Consider the following 20077-nt stretch of genomic DNA (forward strand, 5'->3'; position numbering starts at 1 on the left):
TGAATACGGTGGTGGAGTAGGTTCCCAATAGCTGATCAACAGAGCAAACTGACCATTCCCCCAGTATGTTGATCCTTTTGGAGGGCTAATCACTAGGTGATTATTATGGGGCTGATATCTGTCTAGACTTTCTCTTTGTCCATGGAAAAATAAGAGTTTACCAGAAACATTCACTAAAGATTGCTACATCCAAAGAAATACCTTCCTTTCTTTTGGGTTTATAACAAGGTGCCTCTGGACCAAGGTCTCTCAACTTGCTTATTTTTTCCTATCCTATTTGATCTTAGCTACCATCAAATCAAATATTGCCTATACTTTAAACTTCTCAGGAATTCTAGGACCACATTAATGGTTAGAGATTTGGAAAATCAGCCCCTAAGACTGGGGATTAAGCTGGGAATTCTGTCTCTTCATTAATACTTGTTGGAGTGCCTTCTCTGGCATTTGATATCTAGAAGGAGAAATATGGTAGACTTAGGGGAAGAAGGAAATCTTTAAGAGTTCTCAGTTTAACTATCAGAGTCAGCATTCATTTGTTCAATAAATATTTGAGTAGATCAGACATTGTAATACATGCTAGATGTGGAAAACAGATGTTAATTAAATATTCTTATCAACAACAATGGTGATAAGTACTACACTTGATCTTAGCCAAAAGGCTGAGAAGCAATGTGTGATAAGTACTATAAATGAAAATATAAGGTAGGATGAAAGTATATATATGGAGAACCTAATCCAGGCTGGGGGAGGGTTATGCTCTGAAGAGAAGGATACATATCTTAGTCAAGTGAACTTGGTAAGGGGAATATGAAAGAGATGGCCTGGAGAAGAATGTTCTAGGAACAGGAAGTTCGTTAATATGTTAAACAGAGAAAAGGCCAACAAAGCTGTAGCATGCTAAGCAAGGTGATATTGAAAAGAAAGATATGGGCCCAACTGTGTAGACTCTTGTGTAGATAACGTTAAGAATTTTGAACTTCATCCTACAAATAATGAGAAGCTTTTAAAGGGTTTAGACATGGTTTCATCTCATTTTGAAAATACCACTGTGGTGGCTGTATGGAGAATGGATTGGAGAGGCAGTGAGAAAGACAGTACTTAGAGAATTACTGCAGGGGTTGTAGAGAATGATCATGGTGGGTTGGACTAGACAGGCAGTGGAGACGCAGAGAAATAAACAGCTTGAGCATAAGCTTTGGAGAAAACAATTACTTGGATGTAATGACTGATGAGATATGAGAGATGAATGGAGAACTCAGATACATACTTGAATGTAGGTATCTGGAGTTCAGAAATTGGTCTAGGGAAGAAGTCAGAGTTAAATGGCAATTAAATCCATGAGAGGAAAGGATATTGTCTAGAAAGAAAGTGTAGAATGAGAATGGGAAAGGGCCCATGATAGACTATCCTGTAATCCTGATATTTATAGAGCTTGGTTAGAGAAAGTGGAACCAATAAACAAGACTGAGAAATAGTAGAGAGAAAGGTAAAAGAGAAACTAGAAAAGTGTGAGCTAGAAGGGGGAGTTGAGCTTGTCTTAAGAGTTCAGTAATAATTATGGATCATGGAATACAAGCTGGGTAAGAGCAGACATAAAGAGAGAAATTGAATAGAGAGGGAGGAGTCAACGCATAGGAGGTATAAAAGAGATCCAGTAAAGGCTGCAATAGGGGCCCCTGAGTAAGTGAGCTTGGAGCAGAAAAAGTTATTTTGGAGATGGTGCAATTACTGGGGATGGTAAAACCCCCACTATAACAGTGGGAATGAGTGGATAAAGCTGGAAATCATTGGAAATGAGGAGGATGAAGAACTAAGAAGCCAGGAGGATGTCAGATGGTTCATATGTGAGGATGGTGAGGTCACTCAAGAAAAGAGCTTCATGTGCAGCAATTTTCAATTTTAGTGCTTCAGACATTGCTCAGAACCTGATTCTTTTATATTGTTCTGACAGCAGGAATAGCATCCCCTCCAGTCCCAGATAAGGGCAATTCTTCAAGCCCCCTTATGATCCCAATCTAACAGCACAACTTGGTAGATATTGGTTTGCCAATCTGGAGGTTACTGTTCATTCTAGGATGTTTGATGAACTTCACAAGTTTATTTAATACGGCATTGGTTGCCATCTTAGTGCTGCAATAGGAACACTTTTGCTATTCCATCCTGAATCACTAAACTAGCTGGGAAAGAAGGAGTAAGTCTCCTAAAAGATTCCTTTTAATATGGATGAATGTTGACACTGTATGCATTTTGCTTGTGATGATCTTTCTCAAGCTGAGTGGGCATTAGTGGTGTGGGCCCCTGTCCCCAAGTCCTTGTCTCAGTAATAACCATGCTGATGATCGTGGAGGTTTCCAGGAAAACAAGGTACATCTACAGCAACATGTGTCCTTGGAGTTTCTAAAGCTGCATCAGTTCCTGCACAGCAAAGAAAAGGACATTCTAAATGAGCTCCGGGAAGAGGGCAAAACCTTGAATGAGGAGATGGAGTTGAATTTGAACCAGCTTCAGGAGCAGTGTCTCCTGGCCAAGGATATGCTGGTTAGCATTCAGGTACGGATGGAACAGCAGAACTCCTTCGACTTCCTCAAGGTGAGGCTCCACCCCAACGCGACTGCAGGTACACTCAGAGGGAGGAAGAGGGCTGAAGAGGATGTGGAAGTGACTTTTCACTAGGGGAAAAACAAAGTGAAACTACTCTAGTGCTTTTAAGTCTTTCTGGGAATAAAGCAGGAAGGTACTTTTGTTTTTGGCTCAGCAGATGGGTTTACTGTCATCCTCCTAGAAAAAGAAGATAATAAAATCTCATTCATAGGGGCGGCACTGTGGCTCACTTGGTTAATCCTTCGCCTGCAGTGCCTGCATCCCTTATGGGCATCTGGTTCTAGTTCCGGTTGCTCCTCTTCCAGTCCAGCTCTCTGCTGTGGCCCGGGAGTGCAGTGGAGGATGGCCCAAGTGCTTGGGCCCCTGCACCCATGTGGGAGACCAGGAGGAAGCACCTGGCTCCTGGCTTTGGATCGGCGCAGCGCTGGCCGTAGTGGCCATCTTGGGGGTGAACCAACGGAAGGAAGACCTTTCTGTCACTCTCTCACTGTCTATAACTCTGTCAAATAAAAATTAAAAAAAAAAAAAAAAGAACCAACTCATTCATAGTGTGGGACACTGTGGTACAGAGGGTTAGGCAGTTGCTTGAGATTCCTGCATATATGGGAGTGCCTGGGATTGAGTCCAGACTCTGACTTTCACTGAACTTCCTGCTAATGCGTACCCTGGGAGGCAGCAGATAATGGCTCAAGTACCTGTGTCCCTGCCAACCACATAGGAGATCTGCGTGGAATTTCTGGCTCCTAACTTTGGCTTGACCAAGCTCTGGCTGTTGCAGACTTTTGAGGACTGACTAGTAAATAGAAGATCTTTCTACCTTTTGATCTCTTTCTGTTGCTCTGCTTTTCAAATATAAATTAACATTTTTTAAAAAAATGCCATTAATAACAGTGTGGTTTAGTATTTCTCCCTAACCAACTTTAAAGCTTTATATCTAAACATAAGAATGTTTGCAGCTTGATTTGTATCTTTGACTTGGGTTCAGCAATCATAAGGTGACATATTTGAAAAGTTATTTGCCAAATTTTGCTACCTAAAGTTTCACTTCTAAGTTGACAGAATTCAGCACTTAGAAGTTTAGTTAGCCAGAAGGAAAAGTGTGCTTGGACTGGATTTTCTGGTGATACTATTTGAAAGGATAGGTTACAACAAAAAGAAAAGCTTAAACTTTACTGTCTTATTGATTTCCCTCTTATCCTTTATAAAAGGGAATTCTAGAAAGTCAAGACAAGGTAAGGTCAGTTTATCCTGGATGAGATCAGGGATGCAGACCAGAAAAGGCATATGGAGGATGAAAGCAGTTGGTGGAGAGGGGGCCTATCTACATAGGATAGCAGGTGATGATCAAATTCTAGTGGTGGCCAAATCACCAAAGGAGTCTCTGGAGTTGATGAACAGATGTCTGACTTGTCTATTTCTCCTTTCCTCTTCTAGGACATCACAAATCTTTTGGATAGGTAAGTGTTTCCCCCATGGTACTCTTACTGCCCGTTCTTCAGCTCCTGGAGAATGTCTACAAATAAATGATTTATTTCCCCTTCAGCTTGGAGCAAGGAATGAAGGTGCTGACACCCAGGGACCTTATCTCCAGAAAGTTGAACCCAGGCCAGTTCAAGGGTCCCATCCAGTATATGATATGGAGGGAAATGCAGTCCACCATCCTTCCAGGTATCAAGTGGGTAGCGACCTGGACTCCTAATTATGCTTCATTCCTGGAGACTCTTCTGAGGCCCTAATTAGGTCTTTAGACTCTGGTACGGGAAGAAAGATGGAGTTTAGCCAAAAGGAGACTTAGTTGGTATGACTGAACTTCTTTTGGAGTTATACCTAAGAACTTATGGCTTTGTATCAGTTAACAGATGAATCTGATATTAGAATTTATTCCCAGCCTATGATTTTGTTTGTTCTATTAAATGTGGCCAAAATTTTGTCCTCTTGCAAAAATACCTCCATAAATCCCTGAGGCTTCTCTGCCCTGGGGAAGGAAGTTTCTGCACATATTTCTCCATATGCACATGGGATGTTTACAGGTTCTTTGTGCTTGACGGTCACAGCACAGAGTAGAACATCTTAGGATATTGCGCAGAGATCTTCAGTAGGAAACCAATAATTTGAATAAATATGCCTAATAAGGATGCTAAGTTTTTGTGTTCCTGTGGATGCCAAAAGAATGAGGACAAAATAACATAGATGGCATTCCAAGAACACTATATAAGTTTTTAAAAAATCTTTATAAGAAAATCTTTTCTAGAAACAAAATTCTAAATAATGTTTTTACAGAATTCATTTAGACCCATTTTCATGATTGTCATAATTACTGATTTAATTATGACCAAGAAAATTACAAATTTTTCCAGAGAATTGACAGGGGAAAATAAACCCTTTACTGAAGTATAAACAACAGAATAAAATTTACCAATAAAAAAGAGTTATTCATTTACTTATTTGAAAGGCAGAGTGACAGAGAGAGGGAGAGGGAGATCTAGAGGGAGGGAGGAAAGGAGAGGGAGTGGAAAGGAGGGAGGGAGGGAGAAAGGGAGGGAGGGAGTATGTCTCTCATCTACTAATTGACTCTCCAAATTGTTGCAATGGCAAGGACTGGGCCATGCTAAAGTCAGGAGCCAGGAATTCCATTCAAATCTCCCACATCGTGTCAGGGGCCCAAGCACTTGGGCTTGTTCTGCTGCTTTGCCAGGTATATTAGCATAGAGCTGGAACAGAAGTGGAGCAGCTGGGACTCGAACCAGTACTCCAATATGGGACGCCAGCATCTTCTTTTTATTATTTTATTTATTAAAGATTTTTGTATTTAATGTCAGAGTTACACAGAGAAAGGAGAGGCAGAGAGAGAGAGAGAGAGGTCTTCCATCTGCTGCTTCATTCCCCAGCTGGCCACAAAGGCTGGAGCTAAGCCAATCCGAAGGCAGGAGCCAGGAGCTTCTTCCAGGTCTCCCATGCGGGTGCAGGGGTCCAAGGACTTGGGCCATCTTTTACTGCTTTCCCAGGCCATAGCAGAGAGCTGGATAGGAAATGGAGCAGCCAGAACTCGAACCAGCACCCATATGGAATGCCGGCACTGCAGGCAGCGGCCTTACCTGTTACGCCACAGCACCAACCTCTTAGATGCCAGCATCTTAAGTGCTGCTTAACCTGTTGTGTCACAATGACAACCCCAAATTTACTAGTTAAGTATATTAGTTTGGTGAGTTTAGACAGACATATACGCTTATGTGAACATCCCTATAATCAAGATAAAGAAAACTTACATCATCCCAGGAAGTTCCCACATGCCCCTTCACAGTCATCCTCAACTTCATTTCTCTGTATATACTGTATCTCCCCCCGACCCCGGGGAGTCTATTTTTAGACTTGCTTTTATGCTACTTGCATATACTAATTTGATTATGCTGAGTTTTGTTGTAATTTTCTTTATATTTATTCTGCTTGTGGTTCATTGAGCTTCTTGGATCTATGAGCTAGTAGTTTTCATCAAATTTGAAATAATATCTACTAGTATTTCTTCCAGTATTTTTTTTTTTACCATACCTGTTGTCTCCCCTCCTTCTGGAATTCTGATTTTACGTATGTTAGATAATTTGATATTGTCAGGTTGTCTCATGTCATTGATTCTCACTACTTAAGCTTTAATTCGTGTGTTTCATTTGAATAGTTTCTTTTGCTATTTAAGTTCTCTTATCTTTTCTTCTGCACTAATTAATGCTGTTCAAGATATTTTCATTTCATAAACATTTAATTTCTAGAAGTTTCATTTTGGGTCTTTTTATAAAAGTCTTCCATTTCTCTCCTCATTGTACTCATACCTTCCTTGAGCAGATGGAAGATATAACTGTTTTAATGTCCTTGTTGCTAATTCCATCATTGTTATCATTTGGGACCTGTTTTTACTGCTTGATTTTTCTCCTGACTGGTCATATTTTCCTGCTGCTTTGCATGGCAAGTACTGTTTTTTTCTTTTTAATGGGGCTAATTTTTTAGAACACTTTTCAATTTTAAAATTTTACAGAACAATTGAGATGGTAGCACAGAGAGTTCTCACACACTCCTTCCCCAGGTTCTCCTATAAATAACATCTTATATTTAATACATTTTAATAATGAATCCAAGTTGATACATTTCAGTTCCTAGAATTCCATCTCTAAAATCTGTATTTTCCATCCTTATTGTCACTCTTTGGTTTAGGTCTTAATTTTTCACCTAGATGGCTATTACAGAGTCTGAGTTGGTCTTCTAGTTCTCCTTCTTTGGAGCAGAAGCTACATCTTTTATTTCTGTGTTCTCAGAGCCCAACTTAACGTTTAACACATAGTGGGCCCCTTATAAGAGTATGCTGAATGAGTGAATTTTGATGATTTTTTTTTTGATAAACACAAAACTAAAGGAAATAAATTAAAATATTTTAAATTTAGTGATTGCCTAATTTGGAGTTGGCAAACTATAGCCAAAAGGCCAAATCTGGCCTATTGCCTATTTTGTAAACGAAGTTTTATTGGAACACATCTGTGACTATTCATTTACATATTATCTGTGACTTTTTTTTTTCACCATAATGGCAGTTAAGTGGTTCCAACAAAGACCATACAACATGTAAACATTTAAAATACTAATTATCTGAGCCCTTATAGAAAAAATATTAGTTTCTTCCGAAAAGCAACAGCCTCATGTATAAACCTGATAGAGAAGGAGCTAATATAGAACCTGCAGAATAAGTGAAGACCTAGAAATAGTGCAGTAACTGAAGCTATTGATAAGAGATTTTCCAGGAGAAGGAGAGAATGGAGTTTCTTGTAGAGAATACCAACAGGAAAAATGTGATGAATCAGCCAAAAGACACAGGAGAATCTAGGCAGGAGAAATAAAAGGAAAACCAAAAAATAAAGGTGAAATGGAATCTACGGAAAGAAAATGTCAAGGAGAAGATAGTGATCATTCATGCCACAATCAGCGATGATAATTAAGAAAGTGACAGGAAAACAGATGGTTTAAACAACAACTGATCAATTTGACAAGGGCAATTACAAGAGAGTAGAATGGGTAGAAACAATGTTGCTAAATTAGGCAGTAGTGAAGTGAATAGATCACTCATTTAAGAGGGGAAAGTGAGTATGGAAGCTAGAAGGTATAAGTAGAGTCAAAAGATTTTTAGAAACATGATGAAGGAAGTATTCGTGGAAAGAAATTAATGGAACAAGAAAGGACATAATTGGTGGGATTAGGGAGGACTGAGTAACAGCAAGAGCAGAAATAGGTATTGATTTTCCTCTGCTTCCTCTGAAGAGGAGATAAAGATGGTGAAGCAGACGATTCTGACAGAGGTAGCTTGCAATGTGAGAGGGAAGGGCAGAGGGGTCCCCTTACCGTACACTGTATCTTCTCTGTAAGCAGGAGATGACTCTGCCTGAGTGTGAGGGGTAAGTGCTGGAAGAGGAGGTTTGAAGAGGGAGCTGAATATTTGAAGTTGCTGCTGTAAAGGATGGAGGAGGATCTGATCTGAGAAATACAGGATTTATGGGCAGTGCTGATGGTTAAAGTTAGAGTGGAAATTAAAGCTTTATATCTATCTGCACAATTCTTTGATTTTTCTTCTGCAGTGGTCAGAAGCTGGGATGTGAATCTGAATGGCTAGGTAGAGCCAGCACTGGAGAGTTGCATGGCAGATACTGTAGGAGCAGAAGAAGATAAGGGTGTTGAGGTTATGGGTGACAAAGCAGCTAAAGCTGAGATGTTTAGGGAAGTAAGCCAGGAAGTAGATAGATTAAGGTACTGAGGAGAAATAAGGAACTAGGGATGTTAATGAAGTTAAATAATGGTTGTAGGGGGAGTTAAGAGTGCAAAAGCTCAAAAAGTAAGTGAATAGGGTATCTGCTTTTAAGATTTTTTAAGATTTATTAACTTACCTGAAAGTCAGAGCTACAGACAGAAAGGGGGAAGGGTGGGGGGACAGAGAGAGAGTGAGAGACCACACTACTCCATCTGCTGTTTCACTCTCCAGATGGCCACGGCTGGACAAGGCTGAAGTTATTCTCCCATGTGGGTGGCAGGGGCCCAAAGTACTTGGGCCATCTTATGCTGCTTTCTCAGGTGCATTAGCAGGGAGCTGGATAGGAAATAGAGCAACTGGGACTTGAAATGGTGCTCATATGGGATGCCGGTGTTGCAGCTGGTAGATTAACTTGCTGTCTCACAATGCTGGCCCCATGAGTTTAAGATTTTAATTAAAACATTTAAAAATTTTATTTGAAACGCCAAAAGACACACAGGGAGAGATGCATACAGACAGACAGCAAAATCTTAGATCAACTGGCACATTCCCCAACTTCCAACAAAAGCTGAGCTCAGGCCAGGTCACAGGCCAGAGTCCAGAACTCAATCTGGTCTCCCTTTTAGGTGGCAGGAACCCAAGTACTTGAGCCATCACCTCTCTTTTTTCTTTTTCTTTTTTTGTAAGAGAGAGAGAGACAGAGAGAAAGGTCTTCCTTCAGTTGGTTCACTCCCCAAATAGCCGCTACACTGGTGCGCTGCACCAATCCGAAGACAGGAGCCAGGTACTTCCTCCTGGTCTCCCATGCAGGTACAGGGCCCAAGCACTTGGGCCATCCTCCACTGCCTTCCTGGCCACAGCAGAGAGCTGGACTGGAAGAGGAGTAACCGGGACAGAATCCGGCACCCCGACCGGGACTAGAACCCAGGGTGTCGGCGTTGCAGGTAGAGGATTAGCCTAGTGAGCTGTGGCACCGGCCAAGCCATCACCTCTTGCCTCCTAGGGTACACATTAGTAGGAAGCTAGAATTAGAAGTGGAGCTGAGAATTGAACCCGGCCACTCTGTCCACTGTGTCAAACGCCTACCCCAGAGTTTAAGACTTTAGAGAATAAATAATTCCCAATGGTAACATAGTCCAGAATGCAGTCATTGGTATGGGCAGCTCTGATGTAATGAATCAAAAGTCTCTAACAGTAAAGTCAAGGACCTTCAAGGAAAGAATGGCTATATCCTAACAGCAAAATCATTTGGAACAAGGGACTGGATTTGGGGAAGAACAGTAAAATTGACTCAAAGTTCAGGGAATGTAACCAGAAGTTTGAACATAACAGCATCAAACAAGCAAAGAAAAGGTTGTACAAAACTGAATGGCAAAAGCCAGTGATATTTACATGAGGATGAGGAGAGGAGGAGTGGTCTGAAAGTGGCAGTGGTAGCTACTGGATCTCTGGTGTCTGCATTTAGAGAATGAACAGTCTCCTGAACCTTTGAAGGCTCTGGCTTTTGGGGAAGAACCAGGAAGGTTTCTGCTACAACAAGCAGTTGATGAGAGAATTCTATAAGCTGAAGATGCAGAGGAGTTAATTAGGGAGAAGTTTCCAAAGGGCAAGGTGGAAGGGTTGGGTGGGTGCAGTGAGAGGAACAGAGAAGGGGTGTATAAAGGGAGAAGCAAAGGACAGAATAAAGGGTATAAAAGTACAGGAGAGGAGGAATCATTGGAGGGGTTTATATTCTGGGTGTTGGCCAAGGATAACAGGAATATAAGGCATGGTGAAATTCGTTCACTCAATGCTCTAACTTTGATTAAATCACATTTATTCATTGAACAAGAGTTAATGAACACCTAGGAAATGTACCAAACTTTGAAGATACATGAGGGAGCAAAACATAGGAAATCTCTGGTCTATCGGAGATTGTTCTAGTGGAAGAGATGGAAAATGAACAAATAACTTCTCATAGTGATAACCATTGTGAAAAAATGAAGCAGAGGTCTCTCAACAAGTAGCTTTTTAATGAGAAAATGTGAACAGCATAAGAGTACAAATAGCAGATGCATGTGCTGTTTTAGAGAACAGCCAGAGTAAACCGCTCTGAGATAGTAACCCCCTTCTCCTTATGCTTTACTGTGGAAATTTCTAAGCCTACCGGAAAACTTAAAGATTTTTACAGTGACCATTCCTACACCCACCTATGGTACCTATGATAGACTTCTGTCAACATTTTAAAAAATAATTTGCATGAATAAAGGCCTTAAGAATATGGAAGAAGAGTGTTCTGGGACAGGAAAGAAAGTATAAAGATCCCATATAGGGATGAGCTTTGTGTGTTCAAGGAACCGCCAGAAGGCAAGGGTGGTTGGATCAAAGTGTGACAGGAGATGAAGTCAGAGAGGTGGGTAAATCTTGTGAGTCTTGTTTGCTTTGTAAGGACTATGGATTTTATCTCAGGTGTGATGGGAAGCATGAGCATGTTGGGTAGGAGAACTGCATGATCCCATTCATGTTCCAGGCAGAGCAGGCTGCAGATGGGCAAGAGTGGGAACAGAAGTGTGAAAGGCTACTGCAGAGGCCAGCGCTGTGGCACAGCGGGTTAACGCCCTGGCCAGAAGTGCTGGCATCCCATAGGGGCACCAGTTCTAGTCCCAGCTACTCCTCTTCTGATCCAGCTCTCTGCTATGAGCTGGGAAAGCAGTACAAGATGGCCCAAGTCCTTGGACCCCTGCACCTGTGTGGGAGACCCGAAAGAAGCTCCTGGCTTCAGATTGGTGCAGCTCTGGCCATTGGGGCCATTTGAGGAGTGAACCAGTGGATAGAAGACCTCTCTCTCTGTCTCTACTTCTCTCTGTAACTCTGCCTTTCAAATAAATAAAATCTTTTTTTTTTAAAAGAAAGACTACTGCAATAGTTCTAGGCCAGTGATGTTTGTAGTCAGAAGAAAAAAGTAGTCTGAAGTGTTTAGCTTCAAATATATTAAACGTGGAGCTGACAAAACTTGCTATTGAGTAGAATATGGCGGGAGAACAAAAGAGGATGCAGAGCTGATAGCTAGAAGTCCTGATGCAGGCAGAGCTAGCTAGAAATGTCAGAAGTTTAGTGCTGAGCAGGCTGAGGTTCTATAAAGTTTGGTAGCAAGTCTTTATGCTACCTCCAAAGTGCATGGAGATAAGTGAGGGGAAGGAATTCAGCCTGTATGGAAACACTCAGGATTCTTAACTCTTCAAAGCCTCTTTTGGAAAGAGAAGTCCTTAGGGTGATGGAAAAAGTCTCAAGCTTTTTTGGGATAAATGAGTTGGACTGAATCAGTCTCACTTCCAAGGATAAGTAAATCCAATAACAACAAATGTATATGTACATGTATCTGCATATGTGATGTGAACATATAACTATTAAGTCTCTGTCAAATTTCATGTCAAGGTCCGTTTATTTCACCTTTAGAATTTGTCATCTTTTTTTTTTAACTTTTATTTAATGAATATAAATTTCCAAAGTACGATTTATGGATTACAATGGCTTCCCCCACATACCGTCCCTCCCACCCACTACCCTCCCCTTTCCCACTCCCTCTCCCCTTCCATTCACATCAAGATTCATTTTCGATTATCTTAATATACAGAAGATCAGCTTAGTATACATTAAGTAAGGATTTCAACAGTTTGCTCCCACACAGAAACATAAAGTGAAAAATAATAGATGATTTTTTTAAATGATGATGAAATCAGATCAGACCTATTGTCATGTTTAATCCCAGTAAGAGTCAAGTTGGAAGTTGATAATTTTTTTTTTTTTTACAGAGGATCAGTTTAGTATACATTAAGTAAAGATTTCAACAGTTTGCACCCCCATAGAAACACAAAGTGAAATATATTGTTTGAGTACTCGTTATAGCATTAAATCTCAATGCACAGCACATTAAGGACAGAGATCCTACATGAGGAGTAAGTGCACAGTGACTCCTGTTGTTGACTTTACCAATTGACACTCCTGTCTATGGCATCAGTAGTCTCCCTATGCTCCAGTCATGAGTTTCCAAGGCTATGGAAGCCCTCTGAGTTCTCCGATTCTTATCTTGTTTAGACAAGGTCATAGTCAAAGTGGAGGTTCTCTCCTCCCTTCAGAGAAAGGTACCTCCTTCTTTGAAGACCTGTTCTTTCCACTGGGATCTCACTCGCAGAGATCTTTTGCCAGAGTGTCTTGGCTTTCCATGCCTGAAATACTCTCATGGGCTTTTCAGCCAGATCCGAATGCCTTTAGGGCTGATTCTGAGGCCAGAGTGCTGTTTAGGACATCTGCCATTCTATGAGTCTGCTGAGTATCTCACTTCCCATGTTGGATCACTCTCCCCTTTATTTATTCCATCGGTTAGTGTTAGCAGGTACTAGACTTGTTTATGTGCTCCCTTTGACTCTTAGTCCTTTCATTATGATCAATTGTGAACTGAAATTGATCACTTGGAATAGTGAGATGGCATTGGTACATGCCACCTTGATGGGATTGAATTGGAATCCCCTGGTATGTTTCTAACTCTACCATTTGGGGCAAGTCAGCTTGAGCATGTCCCAAATTATACATCTCTTCCCTCTCTTATTCCCACTCTTATGTTTAACAGGGATCACATTTCAGTTAATTTTTAACACTTAAGAATAACTGTGTATTAATTACAGAATTAAACCAGTCATATTAAGTAGAACAGACAAAAAAACTACTAAGAGGGATAATGTATTAAGTTGTTCATTAACAGTCAGGGCTATGCTGATCAAGTCACCATTTCCCATAGTGTCCATTTCACTTCAGGAGGTTTCCTTTTTGGTGTTCAGTCAGTTGTCACCGATCAGGGAGAACATATGGTATTTGTCCCTTTGGGACTGGCTTATTTCACTCAGCATGATGTGTTCCAGATTCCTCCATTTTGTTGCAAATGACTGGATTTCATTGTTTCTTACTGCGGTATAGTATTCTAAAGAGTACATATCCCATAATTTCTTTATCCAGTCTACCGTTGATGGGCATTTAGGTCGGTTCCAGGTCTTAGCTATTGTGAATTGAGCTGCAATAAACATTAGGGTGCAGACCGCTTTTTTGTTTGCCAATTTAAATTCCTTTGGGTAAATTCCAAGGAGTGGGATGGCTGGGTCGAACGGTAGGGTTATCTTCAGGTTTCTGAGGAATCTCCAGACTGACTTCCATAGTGGCTTGACCAGTTTGCATTCCCACCAACAGTGGGTTAGTGTCCCTTTTTCCCCACATCCTCGCCAGCATCTGTTGTTGGTAGATTTCTGAATGTGAGCCATTCTAACCGGGGTGAGGTGAAACCTCATTGTGGTTTTGATTTGCATTTCCCTGATTGCTAATGACCTTGAACATTTTTTCATGTGCCTGTTGGCCATTTGGATTTCCTCTTTTGAAAAATGTCTATTGAGGTCCTTGGCCCATCTCTTAATTGGGTTGTTGGTTTTGTTTTTGTGGAGTTTCTTGATCTCTTTGTAGATTCTGGTTATTAACCCTTTATCTGTTGCATAGTTTGCAAATATTTTTTCCCATTCTGTCGGTTGTCTCTTCACTCTCCTGACTGTTTCTTTTGCAGTACAGAAACTTCTCAATTTGATGCAATCCCAATAGTTAATTTTGGCTTTGACTGCCTGTGCCTCCCGGGTCTTTTCCAGAAACTCTTTGCCTGTGCCAATATCTTGAAGGGTTTCTCCAATGTTCTCTAGTAACTTGATGGTGTCAGGTCGTAGATTTAGGTCTTTAATCCATGTTGAGTGGATTTTTGTGTAAGGCGTAAGGTAGGGGTCTTGCTTCATGATTCTGCACGTGGAAATCCAATTTTCCCAACACCATTTATTGAATAGACTGTCCTTGCTCCAGGAATTAGTTTTAGATCCTTGATCAAATATAAGTTGGCTGTAGATGTTTGGGTTGATTTCTGGTGTTTCTATTCTGTTCCATTGGTCTATCCATCTGTTTCTGTACCAGTACCATGCTGTTTTGATTACAACTGCCCTGTAGTAAGTCCTGAAATCTGGTATTGTGATGCCTCCGGCTTTGTTTTTGTTGTACAAGATTGCTTTAGCTATTCGAGGTCTCTTGTGCCTCCATATAAATTTCAGCACCAATTTTTCCAGATCTGAGAAGAAGGTCTTCGGTATCTTAATTGGTATTGCATTGAATCTATAAATTGCTTTTGGGAGAATGGACATTTTGATGATATTGATTCTTCCAATCCATGAGCATGGAAGATTTTTCCATTTCTTGGTATCCTCTTCTACTTCTTTCTTTAAGGTTTTGTAATTTTCATCGTAGAGATCTTTAACGTCCTTGGTTAAGTTTATTCCAAGGTATTTGATTGTTTTTGTAGCTATTGTGAATGGGATTGATCTTAGAAGTTCTTCCTCAGCCATGGCCTTGTCTGTGTATACAAAGGCTGTTGATTTTTGTGCATTGATTTTATACCCTGCTACTTTGCCAAAATCTTCTATGAGTTCCAATAGTCTCTTAGTAGAGTACACCGCGCTGATCTGATGGCAGGAGCCAGGAGCCAGGTGCTTTTCCTGGTCTCCCATGGGGTGCAGGGCCCAAGCACCTGGGCCATCCTCCACTGCACTCCCTGGCCACAGCAGAGGGCTGGCCTGGAAGAGGGGCAACCGGGACAGAATCCGGCGCCCCGACCGGGACTAGAACCCGGTGTGCCGGCGCCGCAAGGCGGAGGATTAGCCTAGTGAGCCACGGCGCCGGCCCAGAATTTGTCATCTTTCTTATTCATCTGCTTCTAATTTCTCTTCTTACAGAGATTATACCACTGTCCTTTGATTTGTCTAAACCAATGCCTGTCAAACTACCTGTGATGAGGAGCCAGTTTAAAAATTTTCAATTTGGGGTTGGTGTCATGGTACAGTGGGTTAAGCCTTTTCCTTCAATACCCGCATCCTATAAGAGCACCAGTTCAAATCCTGGCTGCTCCACTTCCAATACACTTCCCTACTAATGCACCTGAGAAAACGCAGGAAGGTGACCCAAATTCTTGGACCCTTGCTGCCCACATGGAAGACCCAGATGGAGTTTCAGACTCCTGTCTTTGACCTGGCCCTGCTCTTGCCATTGCATCCATTTGGGGAGTGAACCAGTGAATGGGAGATCTCTTTTTCTCTCTGTCTATCCCCCCAACTCTGTAACTCTGACTTTCAAATTAATAAATAAATATTTTTCTTTTTAAGATTTTATTTATGGCCGGCACCACGGCTCACTAGGCTAATCCTCCGCCTTGCGGCGCCAGCACACCGGGTTCTAGTCCCAGTCGGGGCGCCGGATTCTGTCCCGGTTGCCCCTCTTCCAGGCCAGCTCTCTGCTGTGGCCAGGGAGTGCAGTGGAGGATGGCCCAAGTGCTTGGGCCCTGCACCCCATGGGAGACCAGGAGAAGCACCTGGCTCCTGCCTTCAGATCAGCATGGTGCGCTGGCCGCAGCGCGCCGGCCATGGTGGCCATTGGAGGGTGAACCAACTGAAGGAAGACCTTTCTCTCTGCCTCTCTCTCTCTCTCACTGTCCACTCTGCCTGTCAAAAAAAATAATAAATAAGATTTTATTTATTTATTTGAGAGGTAGAGTTACAGACAGTGAGAGGGAGAGACAGAGAGAAAGGGCTTCCTTCCATTGCTTCACTCCCTAGATGGCCGCAATGGCTGGAGCTGCACTGATCTGAAGCCAGGATCCAGGTGCTTCTTCCTGGTCTCCCATGTGGGTGCAGGGGCCCAAGCACTTGGGCCATCTTCCACTGCTTTCCCTGGCCATAGCAGAGAGCTGGATTGGAAGACGGGCAGCCGGGACTAGAACCAGCACCCACATGGGATGCCAGTGCCGCAGGTGGAGGATTAACCTACTGCACCATGGAGCCGGCCCCAATAAATCTTTTTCTAAAAAGTATACTTCCTGGCTGGCGCCGCGGCTTACTAGGCTAATCCTCCACCTGCGGCGCCGGCACACTGGGTTCTAGTTCCGATCGGGGCGCCGGATTCTGTCCTGGTCGCTCCTCTTCCTGTCCAGCTCTCTGCTGTGGCCCGGGAGTGCAGTGGAGGATGGCCCAAGTGCTTGGGCTCTGCACCTGCATGGGAGACCAGGAGACTCACCTGGCTCCTGACTTCGGATCAGTGCGGTGCGCCAGCCACAGCAGCCACTGTGGAATAAACCAACGGCAAAGGAAGACCTTTCTCTCTGTCTCTCTCTCTCACTGTCCACTCTGCCTGTTAAAAAAAAAAAAGTATACTTCCTTACCTTATAAAAAGTCAATCTGCCATGGGTGATACTTTTGTAGAATAAAATGTAATTTACTTGAAAAAATGAAATACCACCCCCCAAGATTACAAAGTAATTGTTAAATTCAACTAACACAAAATTACTCTGTCAAATTGCTATTAGTTTCTAAAAGCTTACTCTTAGAGGCAGACATTTAACCTAGAAGTTAAGTTAGCACTTGGGTTGCCTGCATAACATATCAGAGTGCCTGGATTTGAGTCCCAGTTCCACTCCCAGTTCAAATTTCCTGCTGGTGTGTACCCTGGGAGGCAGTGAATGATGGCTCAAGTAGTTGGGTTCCTGCCAACCATTTGAGAGTTCCAGACTGAGTTCTGGTTCCCAGCTTCAACCTGACCCAGACCTGATTATTGTTGACATTTGGGGAGTAAATCAGTGGAAGAAAGATTTCTCTGTTTCTCTGCCTATCAAATAAAGAAAATAGATAAATAAAAAATCTTTTAAGACTTTACTCTCAATTTCTGTACTACCTTTTCCCCAAATTGGTAACCACACAGTTTGTGGACCCCATTCTGAATGACATAAACCGCTCCAGATTTCAAGTGTCCCATTATTTGTTAAAACAAATATATGCTTTTCATCATTCTTCTCTGTACCAGTTATATCTGCCTTACCTGTGTCTATCAGGTGAGCTCTTACCTTTTCTCCCACACAAACAACTGTTATTTATTTATTTATTTATTTAAGAGGTAGAATTACAGTCAGAGAGGGAGAGACAGACAAAAAGGTCTTCCATCTGCTAGTTCACTCCCCCAAATGGCCGCAATGGTCAGAGTTATGCCAGAACCGAAGCCAGGAGCTTCATCTGGGTCTCCCACATGAGTGCAGGGGCCCAAGCACTTGGGCCATCTTCCACTGCTTTTCCAGGCCATATCAGAGAGCTGCATCAGAAAAGAAGCAGCTAGGACATGAACCAGCACCCATATGGGATGACAGCACCGCAGGCAGAGGCTTAGCCTACTATGCCACAGTGCCGGCCCCAAACAACTGCTTTTAACCCATTCCTTTTCCCTGTCTGTTTACAAGAAGCTTTTTAAATACATCTAATATGTCCATGTTATATAACAACTGAAATACTTCCTTTCCTTAGGAAGTTTTCCTAGGACAACTTTACCTAATTTTTATCACTTAGGCATTTGTTTTCTTACATGTATTAGTACAGATTTACAATATTTGTATTGCTGCTTTTAGCAGAGCATAAATTACTTGAGAGTAAAGCTTGATTTTTATCCTAAATATAAAAATGTCTAAAATACAGCAACATGGATAACCAAGTAATAAAAGTATATAAGTAACCACCTGCCTGTCTAAGAGTGTATGGGTACGGGGAGACAAAGCACTGATGTCTATGTAAGTACTGTGTTTTACACTGGGAATGTGCATTCACTCTCTTCTTCCCCATGCCCTGCTTCCTCTTTTTTTTTTTTTTTTTTTAACTAGGCCTATCTCCATTAACTCTGGACCCTAAAACAGCTCACCCAAATTTGGTGCTCTCCAAAAACCAAACCAGTGTGTGGCATGGTGACGTTAAGCAGGTAATGCCTGATGATCCAGAGAGGTTTGACTCAAGTGTGGCTGTGCTGGGCTCAAAAGGCTTTACATCTGGAAAGTGGTACTGGGAAGTACAAGTAGCAAAGAAGACAAAATGGACTGTCGGAGTTGTCAGAGAATCCATCATTCGGAAGGGCAGCTGTCCTCTAACCCCTGAGCAAGGATTCTGGCTTTTAAGACTGAGGAACCAAACTGACCTAAAGGCTCTGGACTTTCCTTCTTGCAATCTGAAAATGACCGACAACCTCAAGAGGGTGGGCGTCTACCTGGATTATGAAGGCGGTCAGGTGTCCTTCTACAATGCTACAACCATGGTCCACATCTACACCTTCAGCAGCACTTTCATGGAGAAACTTTATCCTTACTTCTGCCCCTGCCTTAATGATGGTGGAGAGAATAAAGAACCACTGCACATCTTACACCCTCAGTAATTAGTCATACTATTGTATAAATTCAAAGCACTATTAAAGAGGTATTAAAATAGTTAACCAGTCTCGTTAGATTCTCTTTCCAGTTTAGGGAGAACTCTGGAATAATGAAAAGAAGATTCACAAATTCCATTCTCAGGGTCCTAAGTGGATTTCACTGCAATCTTTCAGGATGACATTCTGTTTCTCTGGGGTCTTCTATGACACAGGATCCACTTTCATGAACATTATGCTATTGCTACTAGGACAAACTACAACTTGAGTTTGTGGTGTTTGAGATCCCTTTACATATTTTTTAAAGATGTATTTTATTTTTATTTGAAAGAGATAGAGGGAGGGAGGGAAAAAAGGAGGGAGGAGGGAGAAGGAGGGACGGAGGGGGGCACGGAGAGAGATCAATTGATCGATTGATCGATCTTCTATTTGCTGGTTCACTCTCCAGATGGCCTCAACAGCTGGGGCTGGGCCAGTCTGAAGCCAGGAGCCATCCAGGTCTCCCATGTGGGTGACAGGAACTCAAGTACTCAAGCCATCACCCAGTGCTTTCCAGGTGTACTGCCAGGGAGCTGGACAGGAAGCAGAGTAGCCAGGACTCAAACTGACCCTCTGATACGGAAAGCTGATGTCCCAAGTGGCTCAACCAGCTGTGTCACAATGCCTGCCCCTGGAATCCCTTTATAAAAGTGCCCAGGGGTAGGCATGTGGTGCAGTGCTTACGTCACAACTTAGGACACCCACACCCAACATGGGAATACCTGGTTCAAGTCTACACTACATTTCTGATCCAGCTTCCTGCTAATGCATACCTTGGGAGGCAGCAGAATGACTCAAGTAGTTGAGTCATTACCACCCATATAAAAAACCTAGATCCTGATTTTAGCCTGGCCCAGCCCTGGCTGTTGTAATAAATGGAAGACTTCTCTCTCTCTCCTTCCCTCCCTTTCTCTCTCTCTCTCTCCACCATCAAATAAAATGAAAATACATTTTTTAATTTTTTTTTGACAGGCAGAGTGGACAGTGAGACAGAGAGACAGAGAGAAAGGTCTTCCTTTTTGCCGTTGGTTCACCCTACAATGGCCGCCATGGCCGGCGCGCTGCGGCCGAAGCTGATCCGAAGCAAGGAGCCAGGTACTTATCCTGGTCTCCCATGGGGTGCAGGGCCCAAGGACTTGGGCCATTCTCCACTGCACTCCCGGGCCACAGCAGAGAACTGGCCTGGAAGAGGAGCAACCGGGACAGAATCCGGCGCCCCGACCGGGACTAGAACCCGGTGTGCCGGCACTGCAAGGCGGAGGATTAGCCTAGTGAGCCGCAGTGCCGGCCATGAAAATACATTTTTTAAAAAATTAAAAATCAGTTTAAAAATGTTTCCAGAAATTTTATCATGTTGTCATTATTCTCTAGAATGGTGGCTCT

General features: G+C 42.4%; 1 protein-coding gene and 1 pseudogene across 1 annotated transcript in view; one reads left to right on the top strand and one right to left on the bottom strand.

Annotated features, from left to right (window-relative positions):
- Window positions 1-18721, top strand: part of TRIM69 (tripartite motif containing 69) — a 36162-nt gene extending 17441 nt beyond the window's left edge. Inside the window, exons 5-8 of the mRNA XM_017348076.3 lie at window positions 2356-2589; window positions 4036-4058; window positions 4145-4269; window positions 18123-18721. Of these exons, the coding sequence (XP_017203565.1) occupies window positions 2356-2589; window positions 4036-4058; window positions 4145-4269; window positions 18123-18664 (924 nt within the window). The 3' untranslated portion in view covers window positions 18665-18721. The remainder of the gene's footprint in view (window positions 1-2355; window positions 2590-4035; window positions 4059-4144; window positions 4270-18122) is intronic.
- On the bottom strand, window positions 578-671 carry LOC127484087 (U2 spliceosomal RNA; annotated as a pseudogene).
- Window positions 18722-20077: the final 1356 nt, after the last annotated feature.

This window comes from Oryctolagus cuniculus, chromosome 12, assembly GCF_964237555.1.
Source record: "Oryctolagus cuniculus chromosome 12, mOryCun1.1, whole genome shotgun sequence".
Lineage (NCBI taxonomy): Eukaryota > Metazoa > Chordata > Mammalia > Lagomorpha > Leporidae > Oryctolagus > Oryctolagus cuniculus.